This window comes from Psittacula echo (assembly GCF_963264785.1).
Source record: "Psittacula echo genome assembly, chromosome: 2".
Classification (NCBI taxonomy): Eukaryota; Metazoa; Chordata; class Aves; order Psittaciformes; family Psittacidae; genus Psittacula; species Psittacula echo.
This window is the reverse complement of record NC_137737.1, coordinates 113,367,626-113,381,260: the sequence shown is the minus strand read 5'-3', so window position 1 is coordinate 113,381,260 and position 13,635 is coordinate 113,367,626. Positions and strand designations below refer to the sequence as shown.

Below are 13,635 nucleotides of genomic sequence, written 5' to 3'. Positions count from 1 at the left end.
CATCCCAGGCAGACTGAAATGAAACAAAATCAAGACCACACACCTTTCAGTCTGTCCTTTTCCCTCCTGACCTGATGAAATCAAGGCATCTTCCACTAGTTCAAGATGGCAGGCTGAATTCAGGATGCTGAACTTTCCTCTGAAACGTAAGGCTCATTTAACAGAATCACAGAATCATAGAATGGTTGAGGTTGGAAGGGACCACTGGAGGTCAGCTAGTCCAACCTCCCTGCTCCAGCAGGGTCACCTAGAGCAGATTACTCAGGATTGCGTCCAAGACGGCTCTTGAATGTCTCCAGCGAAAGGGACTCCCCATCCTCTCTGGGCAGCCTATTCCAGTGCTCATCACCCTCACAGTAAAGAAGGTCTTTCTTATATTCAGGTGGAACTTGCTGTGTTTTAGTTTATACCCGTTGCCTTTTGTCCTGTCACCTGCCACCACTAAGAAGAGTCTGGCTCGATCCTCCTGACACCCTCCCTTCAGGTACTTATATATACTAACAGATGCCCCCCTTAACCTTCTCTTCTCTAGGGTGAGCAGGCCCAGCTTCCTCAGCCTTTCCTCATATGAGAGATGCTCCAGACCCTTAATCATTCTAGCCATCTTAGTGGCTTTGGCTTGAAATTTGGATGGTTCAAGCATCTTTACACTGAAATCTCTTGAAATAGACAGCTAAATTCAGATTACGTATCATAGGAAGTCATGAGGTACTACTGCCCCCCCCTTTAATTTTCTCTTCATTGGGGAACACCAGTACAGTCATGTATCACTGGAGACTATCTTCTAAATTATGAAAGTACCCAGAGCCACACCAATGAGTTTACAATACTTGGTTACGTTAGGATTGTAGTGTAACTTTATTCCTACTCCTGTTGAGCCTGGTATTGTGTGGTTGGTTTCTGTGTATCTCATATTTTTCATTTTCACTTTTTTAAGTTTCAGGTTTTCCTTTTAGGGTCATAGCATTTAATTTATTTGTAAGTCTTTGGTTCTGCAATAGCACTTGTAAGTCGCCATTCACTGTGATGCTGAAATGCCCATTAGGCTCATAGTTATCCCATTTTACTACTATTGCTACATGCTGTTACTATACACTAATTATGTTTCTGAATTCTTTCCATCCTAGGGCAGAAGGGATAAATATCTGTGTTTCAAAACACACGAATCTGTGTTTCATTTGCTTTAAAGAATAAAATGTTAGACAACAGAATTAAAAAAACCAAATTATACCAGAAAAACTGACCACATCCACACACCCTCTCTCACAGATGCACAAGTCCTGCATGGCTTTGTTCTTTTATTTGCTTTCACCAATACAAAAACCATTTTACTCAGTTCCCTGAAAACAAAGACCTGATCATCTGTGGTTTACAGCAATACAGAATAGCCTGATTGCCCAGGTTTATTTATGTCATTGGAAATTATTACACTGCAAGATAGTCTAACTTTTCTTGGAACCGCTTGTTTTTCCTCAGGCTTCATTACAAGCTGGAATTTAAATTGTGTTCCATGCATTACCATTTCTTACATTATTCCTCTGAATTTTTAACACATTTGAGTTGGCCTATGAACTTTCCCATCCCCCCCAAATCCAACACTTGTGGTCTGCCAGTCCACAAATCAACTTTCCAGTAAATGTTTAATCAGTGTATGGCAGAAGAGTCTTTTTGTGTAGTTTTCAAAAAAAGCATGACTTTCAAAAACAGGTAGCCTGTGCATGTGTGTCCAATGTGTGTCCATCTGGCTATCTAGTATTTGTAACGGGATGTTTAAAAACCTATTGACGAGCAACCCTCCTCTCCAGAAGTGTAATGAAAATAGACAGCTATATAGATGTCCCAATGCAGCAGGCTTTCCTTCTGACAGGAGAAAAAAATCTACAAGCCTTAGCAGACACATGAGAATATACTCAGGAATAAGCTGCAATGCTTAAACTGCAAGAAACTCTTCAATCAACTTGCATGATACAAGACGCTAAAGAATTTGACGGCAAAACACAGATCCATGCTTTGCCATTTTTGCAGCTCGTAGATTGCACACTGGCTGGGGACATTAAAAGAGATGTCTGGGAGGATAGTCTCATCCTTTCACATTCTTTGCAGGGTCAGTAGTTGATGTTTAGTTAGTTGATGTAATTCATGTTGATGTTTAAAAAGTCAGATGGAATAAGCTGTAAAGGCACCAATTTTGCCTTAGTTGTGAAAGCACCTAGCTCAGGTGCAGTCATCTGTGTTGCAAACAGAGGGCAGGAATAGGAGTTTTTGGAGTGGGGATTTCATCTGTCACTACACCCAGCTCAAAACCACTGCTGTCAGCTATTTAGGAGCTCTAGTTTTGTCCCCTACCACTGGGGGACAGGGCTTGCTCCAAGTCACAGTGGTGGAAGCAGATTCAGCAGCTGTTAGTGTGGCTGTGCCAGTGTGCTGCAGAGAGCTGATAGCAGCTGTGCAACTCAACCAGTGCTGTCGAGGGGGAAGATGTGTTCAGTTGAGAAAAGCACCTGGCTACCCCTACCAGGACTATCAGCCTCCCTGTGTGAACCTCTTCTGATTTCCTAAAAGGTGTGGTATAAGCTATTTATTTTTGCAGGAAGACCTACTGTGCACTAAGAGGTAAGCTTCAGAAGCATGTATTTCAGTAATTAGCCCAGCTTGTTGCTAAATTAGATATATCGATCAATTGGTTCAGGGGGGGCTTTGTAGTAGTACTAAATGTGGCTTCATGATGAATATGCACTTCCATCCTTGCTGCTGTTGCAATGTGAATGATCTGGGCTGTTGCTGTGTTTTAAGCTCTGATCCTTTCCCTGTTTGCAGGATTTCACACTCCCCAGTCTGGGGATGCCGAGGGGAGCAGCGTGGAGCAGGAGCACTCCTCCTGGCCTCAGTAAGCATGAGATGGCCATCTTGGGAAACAGGCACTGGCGGGGCAAGGCTGACCCATTTGGTGTAGTGGCTGCCTCTTTGGTGAGCCAACTCTCTGACCAGCAGAAGATGAGTGAGTCACCTTTCAGCTGGCTCAGAGGGGTGTATTTACCTCCTGCACTACACCCTTTAAACAAGACGTTAGTCAAGGATGGCAAATGGAAGGATGTGGATAGCACCCAGGAAAAACGCAGGTCCTTCCTGCATGACTTCTGTAAGAAATACAACAGCAGAAAGAAGCTTCAAACCCACCTCATGCACCTGGTGTCAAGAATTTACGTGGAGGACAGGCACAAGGTCCTGTACTGTGAAGTGCCTAAAGCAGGTTGCTCCAATTGGAAAAGAGTCCTCATGGTGCTCAATGGACTCGCCGCTTCAGCACACAACATTTCCCATGACGATGTGCACTATGGAAAGCATCTAAGGAAACTAGACAGTTATGACCTAAAAGGGATATACACACGCTTGAATACATACACCAAGGGTATATTTGTACGTGATCCTATTGAAAGATTGGTATCCGCCTTCAGGGATAAGTTTGAACATCCAAACAGCTATTACCACCCAGTATTTGGGAAGGCAATAATTAAGAAGTATAGACATAACGCAAATGAAGAGGCATTGAAAACAGGATCGGGAGTTAAGTTCAAGGAATTTATCCAATATCTGTTAGATTCCCATCGCCCAGTAGGAATGGACATTCATTGGGAGCAAGTCAGTAAGCTTTGCTATCCCTGCCTCATCAACTATGATTTTATAGGAAAATTTGAAACCCTGGAAGAAGATGCCAATTACTTTTTGCAGCTGGTTGGTGCTCCAGCCGAGCTGAAGTTTCCTAAATTCAAAGACAGGCATTCCTCTGATGAGAGAACAAGTGCAGAAGTAGTGAGGCAATACTTGAAGGAATTGTCTAAGGAGGAAAGACAGCTGATCTACAACTTCTATTACTTGGATTACTTAATGTTCAATTATACATCACCAACTGTATAGCACAGAATAGCTTCAGGCCTCTATTAGATATTTATCATTTTGGTATTCAAAACAACTACTTTGATATTAGCCCTGAAAGGAAACGAAGTTGCTGCTAAGTAGAGTTTTCTTGACTTAGTCGGGCTTTTATAAGCTAAAGTGATATCAATTGACATTAAATTATAGGAGAATGCACAAAAAAAGACCTGTAAACAGCATAAATTGCACTAAAATGCCTGAAAAAGCTGCTTTTACCATTATGGATTATACTGTGGAAGCGGTAGTGCAGCCAGCTGTTGCATTAGCTTACCTAATGTTCTTTTAATGGTTTAAGAAAAAAAGTATTCAGAGAAGCATGATTCTTTTCTTGGTGTGCCTGCTTCAGAAATTGTTTTCAAAACTTTTTTTGAATGTATTTTTTACTTTCTGTCACTTATTAGTAAAGAAGCATTGGCTAATTTTCTAAAATGTTTGCAGTGTTCTCAGTTGCAAGATTTGGTTTTTTGATTACCATTAGACTGGAGCTGGTTTTAGACCTGATTGGTTTTTGTTGAAGGATGCTCTTGAATACAAACACATAAAACTAAAAATAACATGGCAGCTCAACTGCGGAGCAGAGTAAATCTTTGTAAGCCTTGATCTTAAGCCCCTGTCCACAGCCACATTTTGATTGATGCACTAGAGATGACAAATATGACCCTCCTTTCAGAGAACTGCCACATACATTGAAATTAACATTTTAATTTGCAGGAGAGTCGACCACATGTTGCATGTATTCCATTGTCCCAGTGTTCAACATAGTCTTAATCTTTGGTAATAGGGCAAAGTGTTTGGGTGGTCGCTATGGGACATTATAATGTCTATATTGAGAAGCAACGTCATTGTAGCTGGTGTGACCACTCTTGGTCTGCCAGTGGCCTACTACCATCAGCCCAGCTCCCACGGTCTGTTACACGGGAGGTGTATGACCGTTGCCTTGCAAACCCGTCAGCTGGTTTTGCTCCCAAAGCTTCCTGAAGTCACCTGTTTTGGTGTCCTTTCTGCCTTGTCAGAAGCCAGCAAACCCCAGGGTGGAGTGGATACTACAGTGTTATGTGGTGGGATAGGTACTGGTGATTCATCCAAGAGGCAGTTATGTCCAGAGTCCCACAGTCTTGGCTATAACAGGGAAAGGTGCCTTCTCTCCTTCTCTTCCCTTTCCTCCCCTCAACTGCTATCTGACCAATGTGTGTGGTCATTTCTGCAACCTGCAGTTGCACATGGCATTGTTGGAGGAGTGGCCAGGATGTCCCAGTAGGAGGATAAATCTCTGCAAAATGGATAGGGAGAAATCCCTATGCCCTTCCAAAATAAAGATGACACTTATCCTTTGTTTTCTGGAGTGTTTTGGGGCATCTCACATGATGATATAACAAGTTGTAGAATAAGGAAACAACCTGGCAGGAAACTGATGCAAGTAAAATGACCTCATTCTCTAGATCCTCTGCTCTTGTGAGTATTGAATCCCACCTCAAGCCCTGAATGAACTCTCTTGTTTTGTAGGGACGTCATTGAAGATATTACATAAAAAATAAATGTACACCAACCTTTGGATGTCTATATATTTGCTTTGGGTGGCTTGTCTGTTGTAGATGTGTGTTAATTAATTGGTAATTTACAGACAAAAGCATGGCTCATGTACCAATAGTTTCCAAAACACTTATGAGGAAAAAAAGTTTAACATTCTAAAAAAGAATAGAGGCCAATTTATATATGAGTTTTGTATGAATTCTTAAATCCAGACAAATAAATAGTGGTAAATAGCAAATTCTCTGAAGAACTTAGCCTTCACCTTGAACTTGCATTAGTGACAAACTTTTAGCCTATGTGATCAAGGAATAATAGAGATTCGGGAATGGAGGGGACATAATTGTATTGAAAAAGCTATACAGTCTCATAAGATTTCATCTACCAATTGATCTTAGATAAAGTTATTGTTAGAGTCGGGGAAGGAGAGCAAAAGAAGTTGTTAGCAAATTTTTGGCTTCTGTAAATGAGAGGGAAAATGACATAGATTTGCATGCATCTGTGGACATAGACATCAGGTCCCTGGACTCTCATCTTGAAAATCTGGTATGGTTTGCATTTGTGATTAAAAAAGGGAGGACACTACATAAGCATGTATGTGCACAGAAGCATAATTGGTTAGCCGCACTGTTGTTCTACGGCTCTAGTGAAAGTAATTTAACTTCTTTGTATGCTCAACTTCAAATTTCATAGACCCTAACTGCACTTAAAAATTCATTTTTTTTACATGTAACCCAGACTTTTGTGTAGTAGAGCCTCTCCATAGTCATCTTCAGCTACCTAGGGGATTCAGATGATCTCAGTAGCAGAATCTAGATTGTCCTTTGCCTCATTAACCACATTTTGAAAATCACCAGCCTGCTTTGCCAGGAATTAAGTTACATGATTTAAAATTAACATAAGAGTTTAGCATAATTGAAGTGGGACTGTGATATCTGACTTATGGGATTATAAGAGATAAAGGCATAATTTGCAGTACAAAAGATAACCTCTATTTTTAAAAGTAAATTTTAAAAGGTCAAAGTGTGAGGCTGGGTTGTAACTTCGCTTATGTTTTTTAAGACTGCTAGGCAAATCCAAAAACTGAAGGTCACCCACTGTAAGTAGTATAAAATCCCACCTCCACAGCTGTGCACAGATGTTTGTTTTACTCAGAAAATTATATTGAACATATGCAGAAAAAGAATGAAAACATACTCTGCAACATTCGGTGCAATTACATTTATAGTAGAGATCAGCTGCGGCGTGCAGAGGGGCTTCATTACAGTAAATGCTTTTTAGTTATGAACTTTTCTTCATTTGAAGATCTCTAAGCACTTCTCTAATGTAGGTTGGTTGTCAGGGCACGTCAAATGTGCTATAAAGGCATTACAGTGAGTCCATGGGAGGGCTGGAGCGGGAGGAGAGTGCTCTCTTGTCTGTTCCAAACTCCAGGCAGTCATACTTCCCTCCTGAAACAAAAGCTTGATTTTTGGAAACTAATGTTCCATATTTGCCTTTCTTTTAAAATTATTCAGTATTAATAAATAAAATAATTTTAAATTAATTTAAATTAAATAAAATTATTTAAAAAAAAGTAAAAATAATTTAAAGATAAAATAAAAATAAAAATACATTAAACTTCATAGGTGTGTATTCTCAAGTTCTGATATATTTGTCAACATAAGTCAGCTTCATTTTTCCAAGCAGGGTTTGGCTTGCAAAGCTCCAACACAGCCATTACGCCCATCTCTTCTAAAAACACTGGTAAACTTGCTGAAAAGTCAGAGGTGTGCAGCCAAAGTGCAGTCAAACATGGCACATCCTCTTGAAATGTCCTCTGGTGTAACTCTCCCAAAAGGCCAAATTTACTGGAGCTGCTCCTGCCTCAGGCTGTTCTATCTTGGTGATGTGTCATTGGAGATCACCACTTTAATTTTAAATGTAGTTTAAATTTAAATGAAAATTACACTATGACACTTTGCAAAAGTCTGAGAGGAAAATATTTTACTAGATCTTTGTATTATATATATAGGCTATATAGAAAAGTCTTTGTTGTATGTCCCTACAGGCTAACGATACGTCAGGTAAGTCTTTTTAACTGTAATGTTAATACCAGTTTATTTTGGCTTCAGACCATAAATTATTACACTTTATAAAAAAAACAGATGCACCTGTGCTGTATCAACCAATTCATTTACAGTTTTAGAGGGCAAAGCAGGAACGCAAAGTACTGAGAGATGCAACTAACTGACTCAGCAAAGGGAATCTGTCCATAACCCCAGATACCTGGGACTGATTTGCTTTCTGAGATGTGTGATGTGGGGGGGTGGAGGAAACAGTTGTATTGTTTATTTTAATGAGAATGTTTTAGATTAAATTTGGTATTCGTAAAAAAATCTATTTTGAGAGAGAACTGTTGAAGTCTAGGCACTGTAACTTACTGAAGTGAGGCCCACAAGTTTCTTGTATGTTAGATGTAGCTCTGCTTGTCCCCTGCTAGGGATTCTCAAGATTTATCTCCTATTAGCAGAGCCACTTTTTCTATGGCTCTATGGAGGTCACTAATGACAAGGTGATAGTATTGATACAAACTGCATTGCCGCCTTCTGTTTGTCTTCAGAAAGTGATGAGTGGAAAGAGTCCTTACAAAAGGAAAGGGGAAAATCTCAAAGTCACAGCAATAACATTTTCCTTTATTGGTATATGTAATTATTGCTTCCTTTCCTCTGTTTTCTCACATACAATTTTCCTCCCTCTTTAAGTATGAAGGCACAAATGGGTGAGACCAATTGCTGATTCACTCTCAGCTGTCAAGTAGAAGTCAGCTCAAGTCCAGCATATCTATGTTAACATGGCACTGAGGCTGCACTAATAAGCCTTCCAGAGAATATGGTACTGTCAGTCACCATCTGTGCACACATATCTGTCTTGTTCTTCTCATGAAGAAATTTCTCCTATCTCACAGGTTTTTTCCTCAGATTACTTCCAGCAACCAGTTTCCACAGAACCTCCTAATTTTCCAAGATTTGCAAATTTGAGATGTCCAATATAAGTTACATTCAAGAAATAGCATTCTGAGACATAAGGTGTAGGAGCAGAGCGGGTTTATCGAGGCATTTTAGCACACAAAGATGTAAATTGGCACTCAGTGGTTTGTAAATACATATCAGTAGGATATTAAATGCTACGGGTTTAATTTTCCCAAGCTAGGTACTTGGGTGTACAACCTGGATGTAGGCAGACTAGCACCTGCCTATTAAATTTTCTCATTCTTGATAAAAGCAAACAGAGACAGATTTTTAAGTTTTAGGAATTATGAATCACAGTTCATTTGAGAAACAATGTGTGTTCAGAGAGCCAAGTTCAACTACATGGAAGGTCCCTCCCTACAAACTTACATAAATGCATGTATAAATGCATGCACATGTTTTATGAATGCACATGTTCACACAACATACATACGTGTCTCATAACATTCAGACAGATATTTCTCAACAGTGGTAGTGGCAGCTACTTAGTCCTGCATTTGACTTTAAAGATCTTAAATGAGTATTAAGATATATGTTCTCTAAAGAAACAGAGCTTCCACCACTTGAGATGTACAGACAGAACTTAGATTAACTCTGTTTTCATCTCTGGCTATTGCAGAGAATGAATATGGTAGCATATCAGAAATAGCGTGGGCAGCAGGGCCAGGGCAGTGATCATCCCCCTGTACGCAGCACTGGTGAGGCTGCACCTGTAGTACTGTGTTCAGTTCTGGGCCCTTCACAAGAGAGACACTGAGGTGCTGGAGCGGGTCCAGAGAAGGGCAACAAAGCTGGTGAAAAGCCTAGAGCATAAGTCTTAGGATGAACAGCTGCAGATACTGGGGATGTTTAGTCTGGAGAGGAAAAGGCTCGGAGGGCACCTTATCGCTCTCTACAGCTACCTGAAAGGAGGTTGTAGTTATGTGGGGGTGAGTCTCTTCTCCCAAGCAACAAGTAATAGGACAAGAGGTAACAGCCTCAAGTTGTGCCAAGGGAGGTTTAGGCTGGATATTAGGGAAAATTTCTTCACAGAGAGGGGGAGCAGGCACTGGTACAGGCTGCCCAGGGCAGTGGTGAAATCACCATCCCTGGAAGTGTTCAAAAACCATGTAGATGAGGCCCTCAGTGACATGGTTTAGTGGTGGTCTTGGCAGTCCTGGGGTAATGGTTGGACCTGATGATCTTAAAGGTCTATTCCAACCTAGTTGATTCTATGATTCTGTGATTGTATATGCAAAGGTATCATACGCTGTATAGGCAGGTTGACATTTTATTAGCATGCTGCAGAGCCATGATGTTATTCCAAATAAGCCTGAGCTACATGCAGGAATTGCAAATTTACCTCTTGCAGAGCTTTTCTTTTTGCTCTTTTAGCTTGCCTGGGACAGGATGCTGCCAGATGTATGGGTCTGCTGTTTGGGCAGCTGTATCTGCTCTTTGGGCAGCTGTAACTGCTATGTGTTTTAGGGAGAGGTTCTCTAGTGGGTAGCTTGTAGGGGGAGAAGTGGGCAAGGGTTGCAGCATCTCTGTGCTTTCAAGGGAGTTACAGTGTTACCACCTATAATGCACTCCAAGCCATAGACGCCAGCAGTCACCTTTGCTGTACTTCCATTATTCTCTTTAAAACAAGACAAAACACACACACACACACACACAAAACAAACCAGAAAAGGGACTGAAGGAAAACCTCTAATGAGAAGGAGGAATGTTAATTAGAGCTGGAGGTGACAGTCCACAATAACAAATTGCTGGTTTGCTATTGTATCTCTGATGAAGTGACCCTAAGACTACATCACAGCAAAAGCTCAGCTCCAAGGGAGGATGGTGTTTCTTGAAATCCTCATGATCCCTGCAGATTCTTGTGAATAGCAGGGAAAACACCAACACAGAACCAAAGTTGCATGAAATTGGTCTGGGCTTCAGCTGTGCTGCCAACAAATTCCAGTCTCCATTTCTCCCTGAATCTTTCTGGCTCTCTCCAGCCAAGTGGCTACAGTGGGTCCAGGACACTATTGCTGCCTCTGCACACAGAAACTCCCGTAATGGCAGTGCTGAATCTGGCTCACAATTTATCTTCTGCCTTGCTTTATTTAACAGTGATGCTAAGACCAAAATTTCTGTCTTAAGCTGATATACATTAGGGTATTCAGTCCACAAGTCGGTAGTAGGAGCTAGCAGGCGAAGCTTTGCAGGTAGGCCAGCTACTGCTGCTGCCAGGCATATCACTAGGGGCTGCAAGGGCCGTCTCTGAAAAGCAAGTTGTCCCTAAAGGAGACACTTAATTGTGGCTGAAGAAACCAATTCTTAGGAAAGTGTGCCTAGCATCTTTTCAGTGTAAAAAGAGATCCCTAAACATACTTTAACTGGAATCAGCAGATGCTGCTTTTCCAAACCCGTACCTTTCTGAGCAAGCCATGGAGAAAGGGAATATTTTTGAGAGACTATAGCACTTTCAGTTTTGCTTTCTGCTCCTCACACACACACACCCTGCTCCTGCAAACATGGAGGCATTCCTTTAATTTATTGCAATTTACCAGTAGAAAATAAGCTCTCCCTCTGACATCTTTATAGCTGAAATCTGCTTTCTGTGCTGTCATGGTTGCAGAACCAAGCACAGGCTGAATGATTGAAGCTGGCAACTCGTTATGTAAAATCTACTGCAAGTGAGCTTTTCTAGTGCTATTATGCCTTGACCACTTATTTTGGCACAGTAACAAAACCACTGAGACTGGACAGTTACAGGGTTTCCCAGGCTCTTTTTTTTTTCCCTCGTTTTCTTTTTGGCCTCATCACAAAACCCAAGTGAACCAATGGTGTGCCCAGACTTCTGAAATCAGCTAGGACTTTCAGTATCTTCTACATACAAAGAAACAGTGAGGAAAGATGTATATTTTATTTATTACTTATTTAATCAGGACAGAGTCCTGCCTAAAAATCCCTTGCTCTGGATCATGATAGAAACCTCTGACACCTTTTTCTAGTTGTTTGATATTTGGCCTACACTGTGATCCCTATTGCTTAACATTCACTTTGTTTTCTGTTTATGTCTTAAATTCTCAATTTTTCCAGTAAATTACACTTTTTTGTAACTCAAGTGATTATTTTCCCCTCCAAGACTTGACCTTTGTTCTGTTTCACCATCCTCATTGAGTAAAAAATAATGATGAATTACAAGTTTCTGACATCGGACAGCAAGAAATTGCATTATAAGACTGAGTGGAAGTGCCTTTCTGTGCCTTTTGTACCAAACAGGTTCAGTTTAGAAGTAAAAAATAATTTCCAAAGAGCGTGTTCTTCAAACTCCACCCTGCAACACTAAGGACCAGGATGGGTGGTTTTCTGCCCCTCTCACACCCCAAGGATCAGCCATGCTGTGGCAGGAGCCCCAGAGATAACAGTGCCAGTAAGGCATGTAGCTGGAAAGAATCCCTTTCACTGACATGTTGGTTCTGCCGCACCACTGGAAATAAAAATGTGCTCATGTCAGTCAAGTCTGTGCTGCCAACCCTGTGATGCAGGGTGAAACTGAAAATCAGTATGTGTTGTAGGTGTTTAGCTTATACAAAAAGTGTCACGTGAAACTGTAAACCCCTCAGAAATTTCCCTTTGTATGCATGCACTCTTATAAAGGTAGATCTATTTTTAACAGGAATCCGACTATTTTGATTTGTCTCCTTGAAGAGGTGCCATTAACCATATCTGCTTCCTTTATAAACACTAAATTAATATAATAACTATCTTCACGAAAATAGTTGTCTCCACAAAACTCATGAAATCCACTAAAAGCATCAGGGCTATCTACAATCTACCTAAAGTGTGGATGCACGAAAAAGAGAAGAGTGAGGAGTCTAAAGAGGCAACCAATGAAGAATGGTCTCAGACTAGCTCATGGAATCATAGAATCATTTAAGTTGGAAAAGGCCTTTAATAACATCAAGTCCAACCATTCACCTAGCACTGTCAAGTCCACCTGTCCCTAAGTGGCATCTACAAGTCTTAAATACTTCCAGGGATTGTTACTCTATCACTTCCCTGAGCAGCCTGTTACAGTGCTTTATAACCCTTTCAGTGCAGAAATTTTTCCTAATATCAAGTCTAAACCTCCCCTAGAGCAACTTGAGGTCTTATCACTGATTAGCTGGGAGAAGAGACCAACATGGCCTTGCTACAGCCTCCTTTCAGGTAGTTGCAGAAAGCAATAAGGTCCCCTCTGATCCTCCTTTTCTCCAGGCAAAACAACCTCAGCTGCTTCAACTGCTTCTCATAAAACTTTTTCTCAAGACTTTTAATCAGCTTTATTGCTCTTCTTTAGACACCAAATGGATTTAACTGCATTCACCATAATTCGTTGGGCTTGCCCATCTAGCCAGTTTTGTACCCAGCAAACAGTACGCTCATCCAAGCCATGATCTTGGTTGGTCTGTATTAAGAAGTCTGCAAACAAAGTTTTTGGAACCAATGTCTTTTGGTGTTGTTTTTAATTATTCACACAGCTCGTGGGGTTTGTTATTTTTTCCCTCACTTGGCTTTGCAGAAGAGCAGCTTGCCAATCTGTAAGTGACCATAGAAGGCAGTCATGGAGGTTAGATTACAAAATGTTGCTTATAAAGAAACACAAGATGTGAAAGTAGCGGAAAGCAGATTTTTCTGGCCCTGTGCGTCTTTGCAGATTGCATCCTCCACTAAGCCTCCATCCCTGTGAGGTGCCAACATGTGTGAATGCTGGACTAGAGGGCCTCAAAAGACTGTTTTCTGTGGCTGTATGTGCACCCAGAACATGCTCACTGACTTCAGTAGCTCAAGACAAAGCATTGTTAACTGATGAGTTCTCATATGTTCACAAACCAACAGTCCATCCATTCATGCAGTGGATATAAGCTGGTATCAGTAAAGGTGAAGACGGCAGCCAGAAGTGTTTGTTTCTTTGTATTAGTCTCTATTATCTTTGTTGACAATTGATCCAACACAAAAATCTCTAAAGCAGTGCCGCTTCTGCCATAAAAAAGAAATTGAATAACTGCAATTCACATTTCTGAGTTTAAAGCCTTTCTCCTAGTCCAGTAAAAATGTGGCACCTGTATCAAAATTATTAGACTTTTTTTTTTTTATTTTAAGCTGCAAACATGAAAAACTGTCAGAAATGAAACTAATGTTCTACAAAGGA

At 40.8% G+C, this 13,635-nt stretch overlaps 1 protein-coding gene across 1 annotated transcript in view; it reads left to right on the top strand.

Moving 5' to 3' along the window:
- CHST9 (carbohydrate sulfotransferase 9) overlaps positions 1-3,915 on the top strand; it is a gene marked incomplete at its 3' end in the record, with an annotated part of 88,249 nt that extends 84,334 nt beyond the window's left edge. The window contains exon 3 of the mRNA XM_080610427.1: positions 2,818-3,915. Within this exon, the coding sequence (XP_080466553.1) occupies positions 2,818-3,915 (1,098 nt within the window). The remainder of the gene's footprint in view (positions 1-2,817) is intronic.
- Between the last annotated feature and the right edge of the window lie 9,720 nt (positions 3,916-13,635).